At 60.0% G+C, this 22,806-nt stretch overlaps 1 protein-coding gene across 1 annotated transcript in view; it reads left to right on the top strand.

The window, feature by feature from the left end:
- The window catches only part of QSOX1 (quiescin sulfhydryl oxidase 1), a 36,075-nt gene extending 14,660 nt beyond the window's left edge, over positions 1 to 21,415 (top strand). Inside the window, exons 3-12 of the mRNA XM_054587697.1 lie at positions 1,803 to 1,848; positions 2,367 to 2,469; positions 4,107 to 4,197; positions 6,434 to 6,579; positions 8,115 to 8,249; positions 10,208 to 10,337; positions 13,412 to 13,534; positions 14,526 to 14,673; positions 18,310 to 18,489; positions 20,410 to 21,415. Of these exons, the coding sequence (XP_054443672.1) occupies positions 1,803 to 1,848; positions 2,367 to 2,469; positions 4,107 to 4,197; positions 6,434 to 6,579; positions 8,115 to 8,249; positions 10,208 to 10,337; positions 13,412 to 13,534; positions 14,526 to 14,673; positions 18,310 to 18,489; positions 20,410 to 21,191 (1,884 nt within the window). The 3' untranslated portion in view covers positions 21,192 to 21,415. The remainder of the gene's footprint in view (positions 1 to 1,802; positions 1,849 to 2,366; positions 2,470 to 4,106; positions 4,198 to 6,433; positions 6,580 to 8,114; positions 8,250 to 10,207; positions 10,338 to 13,411; positions 13,535 to 14,525; positions 14,674 to 18,309; positions 18,490 to 20,409) is intronic.
- The last annotated feature ends 1,391 nt before the right edge of the window (positions 21,416 to 22,806 follow it).

The raw sequence follows: 22,806 nt of genomic DNA, 5'->3' as shown, positions 1-22,806 counted from the left end.
AGGGTTCACCCTGTCAGGGGCGCTTTATGCCTGTGGGACACGTCGAGGTCTGTTCTGTCCGCATAAAGAGGTGCTGTCGTCGTGGGTCACTGCAGCTTTAAGGCTCGTCCTCTGGGATATTGTTTGTGAGCAAAGCAAACTGCAAAGAGGCGCGTTTTTAGTTTTGTGTCTGAGAAACACTGTCAGTCCATAAATTTCTTAACATGCTTTTCCTATTTGCTCTCACATCACAGTCTAAGACATTTGTGATCATTTTTACGAATGTTAGGCTGACATGATTTTGTTAATTCCAAACGGTGTTTATTCTCTACGAAGAGCTGCATTAGAAATATATAAGTATATGAGGCACGTATCAGTGGATGGTTTTCACCCAGAGGAGAAGTTTGTATTAATGCTCCAAAAAGAGAGAGAATAAAGCAGTGAGCAGCGTTGGGCCCAGGCGAGGTTCGGGCAGCAGGAGGGGGAGCAGGAAGGGAGAGACGGGCAGTGTCTCGTCTGTGCGTCTTTGCTCCTCGGGTGGGAGACGGGGACAGGCGGCCTCAGGCTTTGCGTTTTCTGCCTACAAATGGTTGGAATAAACAGTGCCAGGCGATCTGTGTTTCCTAGTGTTTAAGAGGTAGGAACAAGGGGAGGGGACGGTGACAGTGACGATGATGATGCAGCAGTTAATATTGAATGACCCCTTGCTGTGTGTACCAGGCCCCATGCTAAGCACTTCAGGTGCATTACCGTTGACTTCTCACAGCAGCTCTTCAAAAGCGAGGAGGACGTTATCCTCGCTTTAAAGATGAGATGGTTCAGAGAGAGTAATATTTGCCCACGGTCACACAGCCAGGGTGTAGCAGCGCCAGGCCATGAACCCAGGTCAGGCAGACTTTAGGACCTGCACACAGCCACTGGCTTGGGACAAGGCCAAGAGGCCCCGCTGTGGGAGGCAGAGGCCAAAGGTAGTTCAAGTGGCCCTGAGGTGAGGGGCCACGGGAAGACTCCACTTCCCAGCCCGTGGGCCCTTCGCCAGGCAGTTAAGTGGCTGTTGCTCAACTCTGTCCCCTTCTGGGCCCGGGAGAGCACAGGCCAGCGCTCTGGCAGCTCTCTTGCCACTTAGGCAGAAGCCCAGATTTTGAGGACTTGTCCTCCTTCCTGTCTGTCCTCTTGCCCAAGGAGTGACAGACTGGGCCCGGAGTGTCATATACATGGACGAAGGCAAGGCTGTGAGTTAAACTGGTCTGTCTGTATTGAGACTTGTTTCTTCAGAGGCTGAGGCCCACCATTCAGTGGGAGCGACTGGGGAGCGTCTGGTGAGCCAGGCTGGGTGTTTTCAGCGGACAGAGACAGCAGCCTCCAAGCTCCTTCCCCAAGATAAGGGACAAGGACAGATGGCCTCCGAGAGCAGCTAACATTTTGCAGGGGGCAGGAGGGTGTTTGAAGTGACTTCACTTTATTTTTTCAGATGGGCCTGCAAGGGAAAATAGCGTCAGTCTTTGTATTCGTACAACAAACATTTTCCCGTGGTTACATCCACCTCCCGTCAGGTGTCTGAGCTGCTGCCTCCAGCCTCCCTTGGTCCTCAGAGCTGTGGGGTTGGGGCCAGATGCGAGGACAGCGGGGGAAGCAGTCAGTGTCCAGCTCCAAGAGCAACTCCCTCCCCGCTCTGATTTTCTATTTGAAGAAACGAAGCTCCCCAAAGTCAAGTTCTCTGCCCAGAACCCCGCATGCAGAGAGCACCTGGGCCTACACGCAGCTCCAGGCAGCGCCGTATCGTGCTCTCGGCTGCACGTGACTCTTCTTTGTGTTTGTTTCAGTTCTTTAAGGCCTTCTCCAAGAGTGGCCCGGGAACGATATTGTCAGGTGGGTGTTCTGGCTCCCGCTGGCCTGTGGGCGTGGTGGCGTCCTCCTCTCCCTGCCTCCCCCTTGCCCCCGGGTTTCTACTGGGCTGAAAGCACAGCGACATCTGCAGAGGGATGAGCTCCCCGGCTGCTCATGACTGTCCCTCTTGGCCAGGCTGGAAGATGCTGTCAGGGAAGTGTGGCTGACGAGCCCTTCCATGTGGGCCCATCCAGGGTCCCGGGAGCCGGGGGAGTCTTCCCCGGCCCCCAGCATCGCCCTTCACGTCAGGGGCTGGCAGCCAGAGGGGCAGACCAGGCATCCCCTGGGGAAGCCCTCCTGGGCCCGGGCCTGAGGGACTCTCCTGCCCGTGACAGAGGGAGGGGTCCCCGGCATAGCTCAGGGCTGTAAGTACAGAGGGAGGCTGACCGTGCTGCGCTGCTCTCGGAACTAGCAGCCCTGGGCCCTTTGTTTCTGTGAGCGAAGCTGACCATTCCTTCTGCTCTCCTCATGCCCCTGCCGGTGACCAACTTCATTTACAGTGGCGGGCGCTGACGTGCAGACGCTGCGGGAGAGGCTCATTGATGCACTGGAGACCCACAGTGACACCTGGCCCCCTGCCTGTCCCCCACTGGAGCCTGCCAGGTACTGGGACTGGGGCAGGCTGGGTGCAGTGTGGGCCAGAATCACAGGCCTAGAGGTGAGAGGGTGGTGGGGACAGCAGGGAAGGGGATGCAGGTTGGCTTTTCCTGTTGCCTTGGGGGCAGATGTCTCAGTGGGCCAGAGGGTTCCCTGTGGCTGGAGGACCTGCCCAGGAGCCCTGTCTCCCTGGGGCTGACAGGCAGGTGCGAGGACCTATCCTGCCGGGTGGGAAGGAAGGGGCGGGGCTCTCCAGGTCGGGACTTGCTGCCGCCTCCCACTCCTGGGCCAGAGCAGGAACATTTGGGGTTACAGCAGAATTTCAGGAGATCTAACCCGGAGGGCGGGCGGCTGGGAGAGTGGGCGTGGGGGGGATCAAGGGCCATTTAGAGGAAAGGGCGTGGGTGCTGGGAAGAGGCAAGCCGCAGCTTTGAAAAGTGCAGGTGGTCGTTTCTCCTGAGCAGTGGCTGTGACTGGGGCGGGGCATGACTGCGTCCTGTGCTGTGGACAGTCAGACACGGTGGCTGGTGTCCTGTATCCGCCGGCCAGGCAGGCTCCCAGGATTGCCTCTTTTCTAAGAAAATGAGGTGCTGAAGATGTACCAGGAGGGGTGTGAGAAAATGAGAGGCGGAGAGTCGCTGAGAAATGGAAGAAGTGAGGACCAGAGAGGTGGGGGCCAGAGTGGATGCCCCTTTCTGTCCACGATGGGGGGACACTCTGGCCCCCGCGTCTCCGGCGCATCCGTTTGTGCTGCCACTGGGCTGGGCTCCAGCACTGGCCCCACGGTGCGCCTTCTGTTTAGAGGTGATGACCGCCACGTCTCTGGGCCCAGTAGAGGAAACTAGATCGTCAGGTTGGGGGCAACGGGAAGATGTCGTCCCCCGGTGCTGTCTCGCCTGCTGGCCTCTTAAGCGCGTGTGATGATGTTCTGCTTTTAAGGAGGGGAAGGAGACCAGTCATTTCTGTGTTGTGCAGTTATTTTCGGTTGAGACTTTGAGTTGTGGAAGCAGTTGGTAGCTTACCTCTCTGACGTGAGGGCTTACTAAAACTGGTCGCCTTTTGAATTTCCACCTGTGCTCCGGGCCTCAGTTTCCTCATCTAAAAATAAGAAGGTTGGGTTAGATGGCTTCTGCAGGCACCTCTACCCAGGACTTTCTGAGTCCTCTGTTCCCTATTTATGCCGCCTCTAGGGGAGGAAAAAGCAAATCCCTGCTTGGTAGTGACGTGCCACGGGTCAGGCCTCTGTCTGGTAGGTGCTTACCGCCAGTCCACTGGGGCCACACAATCCAGATTCTCTACGCCTGGGCCTTGCCCAGAACATGGAGACACGTGGTCTCCAAGTGTCGCTTCCCAGCCCTCCTCCCCAGGCCACCTCCTCACACTGCTCTCAGAGAGACGGGGTGGCAAAGCACACCAGGCAGGCAGGCGAGGTGAAGACCCAGGGTTCAGCGAGGGGCACCGCCCTGGAGCCCCAGGGGCGGGCCGGCTGCCACTCAAGGGCAGGCGGGGGTGACTGCCGTGAAGCCGGGGCAGAGGAGGTTGTGTGGCTGGCTGTACTCGCAGGGCTGTGTCAGCTGGAGTGGCCAGCAGTCCTGCTTCATTCCCGCCCGCGGTGGGGTGACTCCCGGCCTTGTCTCTTGCAGGCTGGAGGAGATTAATGGGTTCTTTGCAAGGAACAACGAACAGTACCTGGCCCTGATCTTTGAAAAGGAAGGCTCCTACGTGGGAAGAGAGGTGAGCTGCCCTCAGGGCCCTTGAAATTCCTGGTGACCCTTGGGAGGGAGCCCAGCGAGTTCTGGAGCAGGGCTGTTTCGGTCAATTCTAGGGTGTCTGTCATTGCACTTCTGAGCCCAGCACGGGGCTGACCCCTGCTGGGAGAAACGGGAAGTGCAGAAGCTGGATCTTCCTGTTTAAAAACTTTTATTTTCTTTTTCTTTTTTAAACTGAAGCGTAACTGACATGCAATGTTACATTAGTTTCAGGCATACAACATAGTGATTTGACATGTGTACACATTTCAAAATAGTCACCACAAGAAGTCCAGTTACCCCCGTCACCATGCAGAGTTAATGCGCTATTACCGACTCTGCTGTACCGTACATGTCCTGGGTCTGTTTTTATCTCCTTCACTGAAACCGAATTTGGTAAGAAGACCCACGGTTGGTCGAGCGTTGGGTTAGATGGCCAGCACACATAGCTGCTAATCTTCACGATTAACGAAGGTGATCATAAACCGCGTTGAAGACCACACAGCCGTTGACTTCGTAGGACAGAGCCTTGAACCCACCAGCTCTGTCTGCCCCCAGAGCCCACGCCGTTTCCACGCTAGCCCTCCTCTCATCCTCGCAGATTTGGAGTAAAAAAAATTTGGGCGGGAGGTAACATCAGAGACATCCGGCCCCTTAGGAGGAAGTAGGGTCCCTTTCCGTAAGGTGAGGCAGGCAACAGACCCAGGCAGGCTTGGAGTTCTAGTCCACCACTTAACGTGATATGTCACGATTAAGTTACTCGATTTCTCTGAGCCCCGTTTCCTTGTCTGTGAATAGCCGAGAGTTACCTTTCTTCAGAGCGCTGTTGGGAAAGTCAAATGAGGCGGCTTGGGCCAAGGCCCTGGATGAGTCGCTGGCTCGGAGTGGGTGCTGTTTAAAGACCCAGTCCCCAGCCTAATGCAGTCACTGCCCCTTCCACCGATGGCTCGTGGACCACTCCGGGCCGTGTGTGGGCCTCTCCCAGACGCGGAGGTGGGACAGGCCAGTGCATGGGAGCCGTCCCAAGGCAGTGCCAGGGGACAGAAGCGACACAGGAGTGGGGATGGAATTAACCACCACTGTCGGCCCAGAGTGGCTTCCCCCCAAGACTCATCAGGCTCAGGTGGGAGCTCTGTGCCATCTGCAGGCCCATAACCCCGAGAGGGGAACACGGGGAGGTGGGCTTGCCCAGGAGCGCCTGACTGTCCCCAGGCCCCAGTCCAGGTCTGGGGTCTCACCTGTTGCAAGGAAGTGGTGGATAAATGTTCATTGGGATCAGCTCTTCCTCTCCCTGCCCCAAGCCCCCTGAGTAACCAGGGACAGGGACTGTGTCCATGCAGAGGTCCTCCGGGATGATGGTTAGTTTGAGTGGCAGGAGGGCGTGGTGGCCAAGGGCCCAGGCTGCGGAGCCAGAGTGAACTAGGATGTATGTGGCCCAGCTCAGGCGCGTGCCAGCTGCGTGACCCGGAAACCCGGTTTTACCTCTAAGCCTCTGTGCCTTCATCCACGGTAGTTTTATTTTTTAAATGAATACTTATGGGCCTACTGTTTGCTAGTTATTGTTATGAGCACTTTTAGAAAATGAACCCATTCAGGTTGGTATTGTTGTCTTTACAGTTCTGCAAGTAGGGAGATTGAGTCTGGGAGAGGTTTAGGCTGAATTCAAACCCAGGCAGCCCTGGCGACCTGCGCCGCCTCGCCTGGCCACCTGAGGTCAGCTCCTGTTATTTTGAAGGTTAAATGAAGCAACCTAGATACAGCATGTAATACATACTCAATAAATGTTAGCTACTGTTTTTCTCTTTCCTGTGTCTTTCTAAAAATAAAGTCACCGTGGATGACTGTGTGTTTTTCTGACTTGGAGTATAGATAGAAAACCGTACAAATAATAGGAGTAAGATGAACCCACATTTTATTATGCTTTTTACAAATTGCTTTCATTGGGAAGAAAATGATGATAAATTGGGACTGTCCTGGAAGAGTCAAGATGTGTGGCATGCTCAGTTCCAAGGCCCCTCCACTGAGACAGCATTTGGCTCTTGTTGTGGCGGGGCGGGGGCAGGGTGGGGGAGTAGATGCAGTTGGTGGCCCGAGACTCTGTTCATCCGAACAGTCTCTTGTTATCTGAGAGGTTCATGGAGGGTGAAGCGCTGCCTCCAGGTGCTGTCCAGGGCTCCCTCTGCCCCGTGGCTTGGCCCCCTGATGTCTGACTGCCTCTGCAGGTGACCCTGGACCTGTCCCAGCGCGAAGGCATCGCAGTGCGCAGGGTCCTGAACACAGAGGGCGACGTGGTGAGCAAGTTTGGTGTCACTGACTTCCCGTCTTGCTACCTGCTGTTTCGGAATGGCTCCATCTCCCGGGTTCCTGTGTGAGTGCGCGGTCTCTCTGCCCCATCTCCCTCCCTGCTCCCTGTGCCAGTCCCTTCTTCCTGCCCAGAGAGCGGGCCACCTTCCACAGGGGCTGCTGGCTCCTTCCTCTGCGGAGCCTCTGAGGAGTCCGTGGGCAGGCGAGGAGCGCCCTCTGCAGGAGAAGCGGTCTGCCCGTGGGGTGTGGGACAATGTCTCTACTGCTGGGGTCGGCCCAGGCCCAGACGCTGCCCTCAGGCCCCAGCCCAGGAGGTCTGCCCCAGGCCCCTGGCGCACCCATCTGGGCGCGCGGCCGTCCCCACCTCAGCCCTAGCCCTGTTCTCCGCCGGCCTCTCTTCAGACAGACCCGCTGGCAGGCGGCGGGCCTGGCACGCACTCAAATATGCCTGACCCTCCCTCCCTTTGGTTCTCTAATTGCAGAAAAGTTCATTAGGAGCCAGACAATAGCCAGTTCCAAAATGCCAAGAGAAAACAATCAGGCCAGCCGCAGCCCCTGTCAGGCTCCCGCTGCTGAATGGCCCGTTAAATGGCGCCAGATGGTGCCTCAGTGCCCTCCCCGGGCAGATGATTGATGTCGGCGTGGCCCTGCCGGTGGCCCGAGGGCCAGGAGAGCAGGGCTTGCTGGAGGTGCCCAGTGAGCTGTTCCTCTGGGCCATTAGTGCCACCGGCCCGAGGCTGGGCGGGGCGGCCGCTGGCCCCAGCTGCCCAATCACCAGGCAGCTGGGCCAGACCTTGTCCGAGCGTTTGCTGGGGGAAGGAAGTAGGATGGCCCCGGGGGACAGGGGGCACTCCCTTCCTGCACAGGCCCCGAAAGCGCTGGTCCTGGTGGGGAGAGGCGGCATTGTCTCCTCGCTGGGAGTTGGTGGAGGGGAAAATTGTTTGTGACTGTGCTGCCTCGGAGCCATCTGCTCGTTGATAAACATCGGGCCAGGACAGCGGAGTGGAAAACGATGCGCCCCGGCCCGGCCACACTGCGTGGGGCCGCGTCCCTCCTCCCCGGGCCCTGACCGAGAGGTGCCTCCTGCCCTTGAGAACGCCCTTCTGTCAGGAGAGAGAAAGAAATCAAAAGGATTTGAGAATTTGAGTGGCTTTTTTGTTATATTTTTTAAAACTCGCATAGTGACCTCCTTCGACTTCCTTGGGGCACGCTGTCCCCTTTGGCAGCTCAGAGCAGGCCGGTGAGCGGCAGTTTCCTTGAGGTCAGCCGCCACTGTGCGCCTTCGGTTCCCGGGGCAGGTGGTCGCCCTGTCCCCAGAGGTGCTCTTTCTCAGTCTCTCCAGGGCAGGGGAGTGGCTTCTCCAGACGGGATTTTGGCCTCAGACTGGTGCCCTTAGAGGCTTTCCACAGCGTGAACAGTGACTAGAGATGTTAGGGCGCAGCATGGGTGCCTGGCTTTGACTTCACCTGAGGATAAGACTGAGGATAAGAGCCAAGTTCAGATGTTTCTTAATAAGCGTTTCTGTCCGATGAGCCCCGGCCTCCTCTCCGGGCAGGAGCTGGCTCACCGCCTCCCCTCTGTGGCTCTCTGCCCTTGCAGGCTTATGGAATCCAGGTCCTTCTACACCACTTACCTGCAGAGATTTTCCGGGGCCATCCGGGAGACCGCCCAGACCACGGCTGCGCCAGCCACGGCTAATACGGTGGCTCCCACCGTGTGGAAATTTGCAGACCGGTAAGGCCACACTTGGTTTTCCTCACCCCTTCCCCCACCCGACCTCTGCTGGCAGGTGCCCGCTTCATATCACAATACACTCTGTTCCTTGTCGTGAGCTGAGCACATGCCATCCTGAGCCCAGACCCTCTGGGGGCTGGCCTCAGCCTTTGGCGGGGGGCCCCGCTGCCAGCCGGGCCCACGAGAGCCCTACTCTGTAGGAGCAGCAGCCTTTCCTTGTACCCTCCGTGAGGGAATGAAGGCTCCCCCATGCCCGCGCTCCTTAAGCTTAACTGTGTTCTCAAACGAGTAGAATCAGCCTGGAACCATAACGTGTGGCCTCCAAACCAGCTTCCCCCACTCGCCCAGTGGTTTCTTCAGAGCGCCTGCATCGTGCTAGGCCTTGTGAGTGCGGACCGCACAGGGCAGTGGAGTCCTTGCCGCCCAGTCCCTTCATGGCGTCCCTTCTGGAGAGGCACCCGGCTTCACTTGAATGTCTTTGGCGCCAGGGAGCTCACTGCTTTTTGAGGCAGCCTGTATCTGTGTGCACAGTTGTAAGCATGAGAAAGCTCTTCCATCCGAGGCTCTGCTCTTGCGGTACAATTCCTGCTTTTTTGGGTGGGAAACAGGGCTGTAAACCTCTTGTGCTGGCCCCCAGCGGCACACCAAGTGGCACTAGCTGACCCGGGAGCTCAGAGCTGCGTGAGAGAATTGGAGGAAAGGCCCTCTGATTTCTGGAAGGAATTTGCGTCCCAGCCTGAGAGACTGTGAGGGGAGAAAGTGGTCATGGAGAAATTTTTAGTAAATCGGGGGAGAAGGAAACACTAAGCGGCTGGAGTGGTGGTTATGATCTTTCAAATTATGATTATTCAAGTCGTTCAGATTGTAATGGCTGACACTTGCTCGCCTCAAGTGAATGCAGCTTTGTGCTGGCACCCAGCTTCTGTACTTGTCTCTGAGCCCCGAGGCCACTGCTTCGGGCAGAATGCAAGGATGGAGAGGTAAACTGAGGCCCAGGGATGCCACAGTGGAGTGGGGAGGGGATTTGCTGTGAGAGTCAAGTGCAGGTGGTCGCAGCACCCACCGCGTCTGCTGGCCTGGCTGGCGCCCTACGACTGGAGGAGGCAGTGTGACCCCCGAGCCCAGAGGGGTAGATCGAGTTGCCCCGCCCCTCCCCACCCCCGCCCAGGGTAGCTCCCGTAGAATGGTGGCCAGAACTCGGTCTCAGAAGGTGGCTGGAGACGCAGCCAGCACTCCCAGAGCCCATCCCATCAGATCCCCAAGCCCAGACCCCAAGTGAGCATCTGGGCCACCCTGGCCTGGGCTGGGCGGAGCAGCCCGCTTGGAGCCTGCAGCTTTCCCCTGGGCGGGGCGAGCCTAGAGCCTAGGAGGCGTAACTGGGAGCCCCACCCAATGCCCGAGCCCTGGCAGCTGTAAGGACATCGGCCCCCCCAACAGCACACACACCGCCTCTCTTCCTGCCTGCCCACCCATCCGCCCTACTGAGCCCAGCGTTCCCAGAGCCCTGTAGTGTGGGTGCGCCTCTTGGTCTCTATCCCTAGGTGGCCTTTGTTCAGAACCGAGGATAAAAATCACCCTTGTTCTAGTGGCCTGATTAAAACACCTTTAGTGAGGCGAGGGAGGGGCTGGCCTGGGCCTGTGGGAGTGAGGCCGGGAAGCCCTACAGGCCAGGAGCTGTGGCGCAGGCGGGAAGGGGGAGGCATTTGTGCTTTTATTTAATCCCCTCAGCCGCCTACCTGTGGGCGATTTACTATTATCCCTCTCTTGCAGAAGAGGCTCGGAGAAGTTAAGCAATACACCTAAGGTCACAGTGACTGGCTGAGCCAAGGGACAGCTTGCAGGACTCTGGGACCATCGGCGGTGGCCGTCCTGGTCTTCCCCTTTAGCCCCAGGTGCGCCTCCCCAGCCCTGCCCCGTGGTTAACGCGCGTCTCTCTCTGCCTCCCTCTGGGTCCTCAGCTCCAAGATCTACATGGCTGACCTGGAGTCCGCCCTGCACTACATCCTGCGGGTAGAGGTGGGCAAGTTTTCCGTCCTGGAGGGACAGCGCCTGGTGGCCCTGAAGAAGTTCATGGCAGTCCTGGCGCAGGTGAGCAGGGCCCTGGCCCCCGCTGTCCGAGCGGCTCCACCAGCGTCAGCGCTCGGCCTGGCCGGGCGGTGTCAGCCCGGCCCCTCCCTCGGGCACTCGTGGTCTGGCCCCACGGCCGTTCTGGGTGCATGGGCTGCCCGGCACAGGGGCGGGGCGGCGGGGAGTGTGGATGGGCCAGGCGGCTGGATTTCCCAGCTGCTTCCGGGCTGTGGCTCTGCCTGCCAGAGCCTTGTGCCTTGGAGTGAGCGTGGAGCGTGGCCTCTCCCTGTCGTGGTCACAGGGAAGCAGGGCCCATGGGACGGCACCGTGAAGGAAAGAAGCCTTTTCATAGTCTTCTCTGTGCTGCCCCAGACACGGAGCGGAGTCCGACCCAGGGCCCTGGCCCTGGCCTCCCTTAGTCCTTTGTAGTTACCTGCCCACAAGGCCACTCCGTGACGTGTAGTTGCTACAAACAGAGGGTCTGATATGTGTCAGGCCTCTAATGTCCCTACTTCGCTGCGGGGTGGCGAGCATGACCTCTAGTTAAGGGGCCCAGGAGGCTCAAGGGCCGGGCCCTCGGGTCCCCAGCCCCCCAGAGAGGAGGAGGTGGGATGGAGGTTTGACCTGACCCCTCAGGTCCCAGAGCCTGGGCCCTCCCTCTGCTCTGCTCCCTGCTCCTCTCTGAAGGTGACTCACGGGCCACCTCCTGCGCCCTCCCTGTGTCCTCCTCTCTGGTGCCAGACCTCCTGCCCGGGTGCCCTACTCAACCCCTCAGCTCTGACCACGGGGGACCGCTGAGTCAGATCCAGGCTCTGGTCCCCTCCTGAGCCTCACTGCTGACTCAGCACCCGTAGGGCTGGGCGCCGAGCCTCTGGGTGCAGGTCCGCGGCAGCTGGGGCTGTCACCTCCAGGCGACCTGCCCCTCTCCCCGGGAGCTGCCTGCCAGTCTGTTCCCGCTGCCCCTCGCTAGCCTGGCCTTCCGCTCACTTGGCTTAGTCACGTGCATGCATGGCCACACCGAGGACCCATGAGGCAGCCAGCACTCACCACAGAGGGCTGTTACCATCTAAGGCATGACAGCCCTCGGCCCCTGCCAGCTGCTAGGTCCCCAACTCTCTGAGGCCTGGGGTGGCTGGACCAGAGCATCAGAGGAAGAAAGTCCTCGAGCGGTTCTGTGTGCTCTCCTGCCTGACGCATGCCTGGCCTCCAGAGTGCTTTGCTGACATCACTCGGAGGAGGTGAAGAAGACACCCCTGCCCCCAGTCTAGGAATTGTCCAGGGAAATTATTTCCTGTGAGCCACTCAAAGCCAGTTTCTGCCTGGCCCCAGGGGACTGTGTATAGCCAGTGTGAGGGGAAGGAGGGCCCAGGGAGTGCTGGAGTTGGGCAGAGGCTTCGGCAGCACCCTCTTGGTGGGGGTGGGGCCGGCTGAGCTTCTGCCCTCAGCAGGGGCAGGGCCTGAGCTTGGGGTGAAGGACCCTCCCTGCCAGAAGCCAGGGCCTCAGACAGAGGCGGGCGGGCCTTGGGAGAGAGGGGCGCCGGGCCTGCGCAGGACCAGGAGCAGGGGCCTGTCTGAGCTGTGCCTCACATCCCAGAACTGTGGACTATTTTGGCCCTGCCCTTGTTTGGGCAGCTTCTCTCTGAGTAGCAATAATGGTGGCAGCTGCCATTTCTTGAGCTCTGACAGGGAGCCAGACTCTGCGAAGGCCTCATTGTGTTTCGACTTATTTGTATTTCTCAGAACAAATTCCACAGGGTGCCTGTCCCATCACAGAGGAAAGCACCTCCAGCCAGTGGATGGCCGACGTGCCATGTAGCCCATGCCCTTACCCTCTGTGTGCGTGGAGCACGCAACCCCGAGGGGCGATGGTGCTCCCTCTGCCCCTCCGCCCCCAGACGGTCCCCGGCTGTGCCTGGAGGGAGGCGCTCTGCGGGTTCGGAGAGTGACCCCCGCCCTGCCCCCCACCCCGGCCCGCCCCAGCTGGGGCGCTCCCTGCTCTCTCACATGAGTGGCTGGCAGGACTGGCCACTGGGTGGCGTGTGGCACCAGGGTTTCCTGACTCCCAGCAGAGAGGGCGACTCCCTGGAGCCCAGAGCCCTTTAGTCCACCCTCCCTCCTGACACTGTGGCCTTGGAAGGTGGAAGGTTCCAGGTCCGGGTGACGGGCGAAGGTCGGTGAGAGAGGCTGACTTGAAGCTGGAAATTCCTGCCTAGAGCCCACGAGGGGGCACAGCAAAGCGCAGGATTCTTTCTGGCCACGTCTCCCCCGGGGATGTGTCCAGACCAGGAGGTTCGATACGATTAGGGGACGGTTTTTGCAGAAGACTAGGGCGGTTGGCAGGTTTCTCTGCTTCGTGATCGTTCCCGCCCCCAGAGCCTTTCTCTGCTCGGACTGTTCTCTGCGGGTCTCTCCGTGCTGTCCTCCCGGCCGGCCTGCTGCGGCCCCCGCTCCTCCTCATGCCCCGGCCCCGCGGCCTGTGTGCGCATGCACGTGTGTGCGCACGCACACATCTGTCCCGTCCCCGGAGTCCTTGTGGTTTTAAAGTGCTGATACTAATCAGATTTGAGCTGACTTATTGTCAGAGCAGCTTTGCGTGTTCCTTAGAGACAACTCGGAGTTACCCTCGGGCTGGGGTCTTGGCTATAAGCCCGTGGGCTGCCTTGTCCCCACAGGCAGCCGGTGGAATACAAATGAAAGGCTGCTTGTCGGCCTCGCTCAGCCGGGTAGTCCGTCAGCAAGTCCTGCTCTGTCAGGAGGTCACCTGAAGAGGGCCCCCTGCAGCCCAGGGCTCCCAGCAGCCATCCCACCCCACGTGTGGGCGGGGTCAGCGCCCGAGCCACAGCGGCAGCCGGCAGCCGGAGCCTCCAGGCCTTCGTGCTCCAGCCTCTCCCCTCTCCCCGCCCCCCCGACCCCCCCACCAGGTGCCAGAGCCCAGGTGGTAAGGCTCCACGTGTGTGTGTATTGGACAGAGTGATTTCCCACCTTGGCCCGCCTTGCCCAGGCCCCCATGCCCCCGCCCTGCCCTGTGTGTCCCCGGGACTGGGGGCCTCAGGGGGCGCTTTCTCATCTCCACTTTGCACTTGCGTCTCCCCTAGCACTTCCCTGGCCAGCCCATGGTCCAGAACTTCCTGTACTCCATGAGCGACTGGCTGCGGAGGCAGCAGAGGAAGAAAATTCCCTACAGCTTCTTTCAGACGGCCCTGGAAAACAGGAAGGAGGTGAGCCCAGCCAAAGCTCCTCTCTGTCTCTGCGACTGTGTGTGTCGGCGGGGGGTGGGGGGGGGTGGGGCACGGGTAACACTGACCTCTGACCTCTACCAGTTTGCACACAGGAAGAAGTTGGTGATCTTGGTTGGGTCCTTCCATTATTAATTAATAGATTACTATTGGTTGCACTCTCTACATGCATATCTTATTTAATCTCCCAACATTAGTTGAAAGTGGATATTATCCTCATTTAGCAGATGAAGAAACTGAGGTTAAGCCCTGAGTGGTGGGTTGGGCATCGCCCCCAAAACCCAAAGGTCGCCAGTTTCATTCTCAGTCAGGGCATAGGCCCGGTTTGGGTTCAGTCCCCACTCAGGGCGCCTATGAGAAGCAACCCATTGATGCTTTTCTCCCTCTTTCTCCCTCCCTTATCCTCTCTGTAAAAAAATTTTTTAAAAAACCTAAAGAATTGTTAAAAAGAAAGAGGTTAAATAACCTGTTTAAGCCCATAAGTGGTGGGGCTGGGATTGAGAACCGATCGTGAGACTGTGGCCGTGAGAGTTCATAACTCCCGCCCTCGTCGCCTCCAAGCAGGTCCTGCTGCTCGCGCAGCGTGGCCTCTCCAGGGTCGCCCGTCAGGGCCCCTGCCCCCACCGCCATGTGCAAAGGGACCCCTGCAGAGGGAAAGCCAGGCAGACTTGCAGGACGCCCCAGCTGGCAGGGACCCCTGCGATCGGCCCCTCACTGTACACACGGAGAAGCTGCGGCTAGAATAAGCACGCAACTTGATCTGTGTCCCAGGTTTCCATTTCTGATGCTCCTTTGGTGGGTGTGGCCAGAGGAAGGGAAATGCCACCTTCCAAGTGATAGCCTGGGAGAGAGACCTCATTGGCCTTAGGGCTGCGTGTGGACCTTTGAGTCTCCTGGAAGCTTCTCTTCTCGCTCCCCCCCCCGCCCAGTTTCCTTCTCTGTTTGTGCGCTCACATCCATCTTTGTCCCTCAGGGCGCTGTGATTGCCAAGAAGGTGAACTGGGTCGGCTGCCAGGGGAGTGAGCCGCATTTTCGGGGCTTTCCCTGCTCCCTGTGGGTCCTCTTCCACTTCCTGACCGTGCAGGCGACGCAGAAAAATATAGACCCCTCTCAAGAAGCAGGTGAGTCTGCGCACCCCGGGCCTCAGCCTGGCCCTGTCCTGCCTCCACTGCTCCCTGCTCGGCTCCTTGAGCGGAGTCTGTGTTCGCAGCCAGCCACGCACGGCCAGCATGGGACCCGGGGCAGGACCCAGGGAGGCCACCCCGTCCTGCCCCTCCCCCGGGCTGGAGCCCCACGCACTAGGGCGTGAGGCTGCTCCCCGGCTTTCTCGGAGCCACAAGCTTGCTTTGTTTTCAGTTGTCATGAAAAATGAGTGGTTTCATTCATACACTCCTCTATAAAGAGAAGAACTGTGTCTATTTCACAGTTTACGTGGTTGGTACCATGTACTTTGAACCGTTTTATTGTTTCCCACTGAAAAGTCATTGTTTAGGAGAAGCTGGGGTAACACCTCACGCCCTCCTGCTCTGTCCCCAACCCCCGCACTGTACGGCGGCGCTCCGTGACTCACAATGCGTCACCCCTTGCCTAGTGACCAAAAGCGGGGTACCCGGTTCCATCCTCATTTACCAGTCACTGTGGGACAAGTGGGCAGGGGGACTGTGCCGGGGCCAGGAGCCAAGGGGGAGAGAAGGATGTTCATAAAGAAAGGAAGGGCTCCCCGGCGTCGGGAAGGGCAAGGGGAGGGGAGCTGTGCTCACCTAGAAATAAAAGGCTAGCGTGAGGGGCAACAAGCATTTACTTGAGATTTAAAAAAACAGTAATAGCTATTTGGGAAGCACCGACTCAGGCAGCCACCCAAGTAGTGTCCTGATGAGGAGACGGGGTAGGGGGTGTTTATCGGAACGGGAAGGGGAGCGAGCACTTGCGGAGAAGGAAGGCGCTTCTCTTGGTGCAGAGAAGCCAGCACGGAGATGCTAGTTCTAAGTAATGTTTTTAATGTTCAGTCTGGTAGCCAGTGGTCCAGTGGTCATAATCACTGCCTTTTTTTTTTTTTTTTTTTTTTTTTTGGTCATCTTTGCAAATAGTCCCTTGGGACATAGTGTTGCTTTGTGCCCGTTCCAGAGACCTGAGGCGTCGATGGGCCAGGAGCCTGCTCTGCAGTGGGGGGCTCTGTTTACTTCGCTTGCACAGTCGGGAGGACAGGAGTTTAAGCTGGGAAAGGGAGAGCGCCCCGTCCCCGACAGAGACACAAGGCATGAGGGGAGCTGCTGGGTGTGGGGACCGCAGCCAGCCACTGTGTCTGCCGGTGTCTGTGGAGTGTCCCCAAGGTGCCGGACGCCGCCGCTCTAGCAGCGGGGCCTGGCGATCAGGGATGCGACGTCCCTGCCTGAGGGAGACGACATCCCAGTGGCAGGAGAGACGGGCAGGAAAGAGGCCCAAGCAAAGTGGGGTGCGGGAGGGCCTAGGGAGGGGGTGCTGGGGTTAGACAGGGCTGCGAGAGGCCTTTCTGAGGAGGCGACCCCGGGTGGTGAGGGGGCGCGGCTGGGGGGCGTCTGGGAAGAGAGCCCCCCGGAGAGTGCTGGTTGGCTAGGGCCCCCGTGACCAAGTGCTGCACCCTGGGCGCTTGAACAGCGGACGTGTATTTTTCTCACAGTCCTGGAGGCTGGAAGTCCAAGATGCAGGAGCTGGCGGGGCTGGTGTCTGCCGAGGCCCCTCCGTGGTTTGTTGGTGGCCGTCTTCTCCCTGTGTCTCTCTTCACACGGTCTTGACCGTGTGCATGGCAGGGTCTGGATTTCCGCTTCCTTCAAGGACGTCGGTCAGAACACACCCTAATGACCTCATTTTAATTTAGTTACCCATTTAAAGGCCCTGTGTCAAAGTACAGCCACATTCTGAGGTCCTGGGGTTAGGACTTCAACACTCAGGTCGAGGAGGTGAGCAAGGGCCTTGGATTTCGGCACTTTGAGAACCCACTGGAGAGTTTAGGCAGGGCATCATGCAAATGATCAATCTTTAGAAAGATTCCTGGGTGGAAGGCGGGCTGCAGCGGGGGGAGGGGGGAAGGCAGGGCAGCCAGTTCCGAGGTTGTAGAACTAGCTGGTCAAGGAAAGGCCCAGCCAGAGCGGGAGGCGTGCACGTGGCGGGACTTGGCGATGGATTGGATGAAGAATAGGTGTGATGGAGGATGCAGGGTGGGCCCCGGGGTTGCTGGGCCTGAGTGCATGGCAGATGATGGTCCTGTGAGCTGAGAAGTGGGAAGGCTCAGGTGGGAGGGAGCGGGCCGGGGAGAAAGTGGGCCACATGGTCGGCACCCATTAGATGTCTGAATGGAGAGGCAGGCACTGAGTCTGGAGTTCTGGGGAGAGGGCCAGGGTAGAGGTGCACATCTCGCAGTTGTTAGTACACAGACGACAGTTAAAGCCGAAGGAAGGACACAGTTAAAGCCAAAGGAAGGGTGGGATGAGCCCACTGACGGGTGGGCAGAGAAGAGAGCGGAGGCCTGAGCTCGGGGCCCTGCAGCGGCTGGACCTCCGCTAGCAGAGCAGGGCCAGCAGAGGAGACCAAGGAGGGGCAGCCGTTGAGCTTTCAAGAGGGTGCCCCAGATGGGAGCCACTGGGGGCCTCTCTGGCAGGAGCTGCACCTGGGGCTTGGTGGTGAGAAAGGCCTGCTCGGAAGGGGCTGAAGACAGAAGAGCAGGGAAGATACTGGGATGTAACGGGTCAGAGCGGGGATGTCATTGCTGGGCGGGGGGGTTTACCTGTCAGAACCATCTCACAGTAAGGGAGAAAATGATGACGCAATAACAAAAGAGACTGTTAATTGGAGAAAAATCTTAAAGGAGGTGAGAAGGGGTGAGGCCCAGAGCACGAGGGAGGTGAGGACAGCTGCAGGGCACGGGGTGTGGCAGGCGACTGGGGTAGGTGCAGGTGAAGGCTGGAGCTGGGGCGCGGAGGAGGAGAGAGGCTCGGCTCGGGTGGGCATGGGCGTGGGGGTCAGCGGGGCGCGGGGGTCAGCGGAACGAGGACTGTGTGCCAGTGTCCCAGAGGGCGGAGCGGGGAGACTAGATCAGCTTTTGGAGGGCTGGGGCGTTGCCCCAGGAACGAGAGAGAATTTGGAAGCAGTGGTCCCTGACTGCAGCCCTCAGGTGTATGGAGTGTTTGAAGACAGAGGGTTTCAGCGGGACCAGGTGGGGGGAGTGTTGTCTTCAGGGAGCAGCCCAGAGCCGGGACGTGGGGGACTCGTCAGGCCTGGGCTGCCGCGGGTCCAGAGGGCCCGTGGGAGGGAATAGCGGGAGGGCAGGTGGAGACGGCTTAGAGGATGTGCCCGCCAGGTCCGGGCGGACTCCCGATGCCATGCCCAAGGGAGGAGGCCCGGCGGGAGCGAGGCAGCGCAGGACCCCTGAGGCAGGTGGGGTAGGGGCACGGGGGGTGAGCGGGGGGCACTCTGGCCCTGCCTCCCTCTCTGGCCACTTCTCATGGAGCCTGAGTGTCCTGCTGGGAGGTTTAGACTTTAGTAAGTGACAAGGGCCCAGGTGAGTGGCAGAGGTAAGAAGCTGGGGTTTAGGAGTTTGGGAGGAGATGGAGTGAGTTCTAAAGTGGTCCTGAGGGGTGGAGAAGTAGGCAGGGAGTGCCTGGGCCCCTCATCGGATGGCTGGGGTGGGAGCCCTCGCGGAGGTGACCGTGGTGGGGCCAGTGGGGCCGGCGGGGACAGGCAGGCTGGAGGGCCCCTGTGCAAGGCGTCTCCTCTCCCCGCAGCCAAGGCCCAGGAGGTCCTGCAGGCCATCCGTGGGTACGTGCGCTTCTTCTTCGGCTGCCGAGACTGTGCCGAGCACTTCGAGCAGATGGCTGCTGCCTCCATGCACCGGGTGGTGAGCCGGGACAGCGCCGTCCTCTGGCTCTGGTCCAGCCACAACAAGGTCAACGCCCGCCTCTCAGGTAAGGAAGGGAGGGTCACCGCCAAGGCTGGAGTGACCTACAGAGGGAGGATGAGGTGGGAGACTTTGAAGTCTTGGACCAGAAGTCGGACACGGGATGCCTGTTGCCCCCGGGTAACGCCCATGGGTCCCAGCGTTTCCCAGCGCACAGAGCCTTTCATGTGCCTGCCAGCCCTGCTGATGTGGCAGTACCATTAGACCCATTTTCCTGATGAGAAAACGGAGGCTCCTACACTCTAAGATCCTTGCCTTCTGATGCCCTCACTCTCTTTCGCCTGCACCAGGGCCCCTCCCCCCTGGCCTGCTGGGGTCCCTTTCCTGCCTCCTCGTTCTGCTTTTTGGCTCTTGGCCCCTAACCCAAGCATCAGGACTTTTCCACCCTCTGCGAGGGGCCTAATGATAAATCGTGCTGGAAAAGACCAGGTCCTCCGTAGAAATACCAGGGGCTGATTTCACAGGGGGAAGCCTTGTCTTCTGAGGTCCCTCATTGGCAGGGTTTCTGTTCCCTGGGAATCTGAGGGGTCCAGCGGATAAAAGCATTAAACCCCCGTGGTGACCAGAGCTGGCGGGTGCAGTGGGAGCCATCTGTGGACGGGAGCCTGGCCTTGTCTGTGGGGAGAGAGGAGTGTGTGCGGCTGGGACAGACTTCCCAGCCGCGGGAGGTGGGGGATAAGGCCCCAGGCGCTGGGCTGGGTGTTAAAGGAGCTCAGCGAAGCAGGTGGTGCAGACAGCTGCACTTGATCTTGGTCTCCTGGGCCTTCCTGGTGGACTTTGAAAAGGAGACACGTGCCTGTCTCTCCTCCCACCCCGCCCCACCCCTGCCGCCACATGCCCCATCTGACCCTCTGCCCGGTGACCTCTGCAGGCTTCCAGCTTCCCCCGGGCCCAGCTGCCGCCGGAGGGAGCCAGGGCCTCTCTCTGAGGGACCTAAGGAAGGCGAGCCCCTACCCTCTCCGGTGGCGCCCTTTCAGATCAAACTCATCACAGTGCGGGGAGGAACGGGCTGAGTGCTCACTTCGCAAGGCCCGCCCGCTGCTACTTCTCACCGGCCCTTGGGGTGTGCTCGTCGCCCCCTCCCCAAAATAACCATCTGGCTTCTACATCACTCACTGCCGCTTCATCGTAGCCAGCAACTTCTTTTTGTCCCCTATTGAGTAGGAGAGGTGCCTCCTACTCAAGAGACGGGCTGATTGGCATCCCCTGGAGACACAGGAGGGGAAGTGGCAGGTCCCCTGGGGCTAAGCCTGCGCTCTGCCCGCTGTCCGGGCCCTGCTTGGGGTCCCAGCGGCCTGGCGGGTGCGGCAACTTCCTGACTCTCCCGAGTGTCCTCTTCCTGCCCGGGGCCCCAGGCCTCCGCGTGCCCACCCATTGCAGACCACCTGGGGAGGAAACGCCACTAACGCCCACCCACCCCAAAGGGCTGCGGTGGGATTGCCTGTGGAGCTACTGGGTGCCACAGACTCTGGTTTTAAAAAATATTTTCCCTTTAATTACAAAAGTAATACATCTCCACTATATAAAACTTGGAAAATTTCAGAAAAAGGCAAAAGACAAATACTAGCAGACCAGTGAAAGACTGCGAGACAAGTCCTTCTGAGTCTTCTCGCGCTTTCCCATGTCTGGTCCAGGAGTCCCGACCAGCAGAGAAGCTGACAGGGGGGGACCGTGGGTGGGTATGGGGCAGTGACTGGAAGGGAGCGGCAGCACTCCCCTGGGGAATGGGACCCCTCCCCCCAACCCGGGAGCCGCCACCGTGGTGCTGAGCCCTGGGGACCAGGCCCTGTGCTGCCTGGTCAACCGCACTTTCCATGGCGAGCCCTTCTTGCAGGGGAGTAGGCAGGCGTTCTGAATGGAAGAATGAGGCCTGGGCGTCTCGGTGGTCCCAGGGCCCCAGCCAACCTGTGTGTGCTTCTCTCCCCAGGGGCCCCCAGCGAGGACCCCCAGTTCCCCAAGGTGCAGTGGCCGCCCCGTGAACTCTGTTCTCCCTGCCACAACGAAATCCGGGGGACTCCTGTGTGGGACCTGGGCAGCACCCTCAGCTTCCTGAAGACCCACTTCTCCCGGAGGAACATCGTCACGGACTTCCGTCCCCCGGGGCCAGACCCCCAGAGCGCTGCGCAGTGGATGGCAGCCATCCCAAAGCCAGAGCTGCCGGCCCGGAATTCCACTGTGGGCCCTGAGGAGGCGGAGATCATGGTAGGCCCAGGGACAGAGCTCCCCGGGACTGTCGCCCTGGATGTTTTAGCGGAGAGACTTGGGGCCAGTCGCCCCCCAGAGGTGCCAGCAGGCCTCGGCGTGACCGGAGCTGAGCTAGACCAGGGCCTGCCTGAGCACATAGAGCTTCAGAGGGAGGAGGTGGAGCCGCCAGAAGGGCGGCGACCCTTGACCAAGCGAGACACGGGAGCCGCATTGCTGGCCGAGGTTCTGGCCGAGAAGAACCTCCCCAGGGGCTTCTCAGAGCTGAGACGAGTGGGCCGCAGCTCCAAGCAGCTGGCCAGTGTCCCCGAGGGGGAGCCAGAGGCTGGGGCCATGCGGGGCCAGGGCCCGTGGCTGCAGATGCTGGGAGGGGGCTTCTCCCACCTGGACATCAGCCTCTGTGTGGTGCTCTACTCCCTGTCCTTCATGGGCCTGCTGGCCGTGTACACCTACTTCCGGGCCAGGATGAGGGCCCTGAAGGCCCACGCGAGCCATCCCGCTGCCTGAGCCGCCCACCTTGTTGCGGGGGGTCGGGCGGGGCGGCAGCGAGAAAGGGAGCTGCAGCCCCTGGGGCTCTTCCGGCGCCCTGCCCTCGTCTCCCCCTTGCTCCTTGGCCAGGGAAGTCCAGGAAAACCAGATGCTCCAGTGAACCCTCCTTGGTCCTTGTGGGAAGGGGTGTTCAGAGACACGAAGACACGCACAGGGTCCAGCTTCATCTGGCAGCACAGGGATCGGGGGCCGGGGGTGGGGAGGGGGGAACGGGGGGGCAGCCTTGGGCAGTGAGGCCCTGTCCCTGGCCTTTCAGCACCAAATTCCTCTTTTGCAGCTCATTTGAAGTCCTGCCTCATTCTTGCTGAAGCTTCAATGTCTCCTGCTTGTTCTTGGCCCTCAGTTTCCAAGGCTTCCCATCAGAGGCGGGTCCCCGGGCTGAGCGGGCTGGAGCAGAACCCCTCACTCCCTTCCGGGGCCCCGTCCGTCCCGCTCCCATCCCACCGGAGAAGGAGCGGCTGCCCGGGCCCCGCGGCCTGCCCATCCTCCAGCCCCTGAGACCTCCTGGGTGGGCTTTAGGGGGTGGCTTTAGGGTGGGGACTGGAAGCTTGTGGAAGTCCTGCTGGCCTCCTAGGTGACATTTGTGGCAGGAGCACCTCAGGCTGGTCCTTCCCAAACCTCTGCTGCAGGAAGCGCACGGGCTGGGCTTGGCGTGGGCCGGCCCAGCTGCGGGGCTGATGGTCACTGGGGAGGGAAGGGTGAGCGGCTGGCTTAGCGGACCCGGTAAAGGGCAGTGTGGGGTTTCGCTTAGGGATGCTGGGACCTCTAGTGCCTTACCCAGGGCTCTGCCACGGGAGGCAGAGTGAAGCGCAGGAAAAAGATGGTTGCTCCCAATGTGCTTTGGCTCCCCCCAGCCTGGGCCCATCCCTCTGGGAGCTGGGTCTGCGTTGCTTTCGCCAAAATAGATGCTCCTCCTCGAATCTGGAGGGCCCTGGAGCGAGCGGGGCATTGTCTCTCTCGAGGGCCCACCTCCCGTCACGTAGAGGTGAAGGCGTCAGGGACAGGGGTGCAGTACACATGCTTGGTTTTCACTCTGCCCACTGCTTAGGAGGGCTGTGGAATAAATTATTTTTGTTAAGGCAAGCACCCATGTGTCCCTCAACTTGCTGCGTGGAGACCTAGTGCCCGGGGTCTGGGCAGAATGTGCGGAATCCGGCCGTGAGGCATCCGGCCAGACGTGCTTTCCCCTGGCTCACAGAGCCCCCGGCTTGGGTTGGGGACACGGTACCCCAGCCGGTCGCAGCCCCCTTCTCCAGGGCCGGGCCCTCCCGACTGCCCCCGAGCTCTCTGTGCCCCAGCCCCCATCGGTCTCCTGCGCCCAGGCAGGCGCCCTCGTCTGCACTGGCTGGGCTCTCCTCAGCCGCGGGCTCCCTGGGAAGGAGGGGGCTCATCTGTGGGGCACCTAGGCTGCTGCCCAGCAGGGAGGAGCCACTAGATCAGAGGGCCTGCCCTAGCCTGGCCTCTGGGTTTTACAGGGATCAGAGCAGCTGATAATGAACCTCATTAAGAGAGAGCAGGAGCCTCAATCCGATTTGGGGTTTTCTCTTTGACATCACCCTGCTCAGACCGTCTG

Source organism: Pteronotus mesoamericanus, unplaced genomic scaffold (genome assembly GCF_021234165.1).
Source record: "Pteronotus mesoamericanus isolate MK-2021 breed Mesoamerican mustached bat unplaced genomic scaffold, CSHL_Meso_final scaffold_1186, whole genome shotgun sequence".
Lineage (NCBI taxonomy): Eukaryota > Metazoa > Chordata > Mammalia > Chiroptera > Mormoopidae > Pteronotus > Pteronotus mesoamericanus.
The sequence above is the reverse complement of the archived record's forward strand: the minus strand, read 5'-3'. Positions and strand labels throughout refer to the sequence as shown.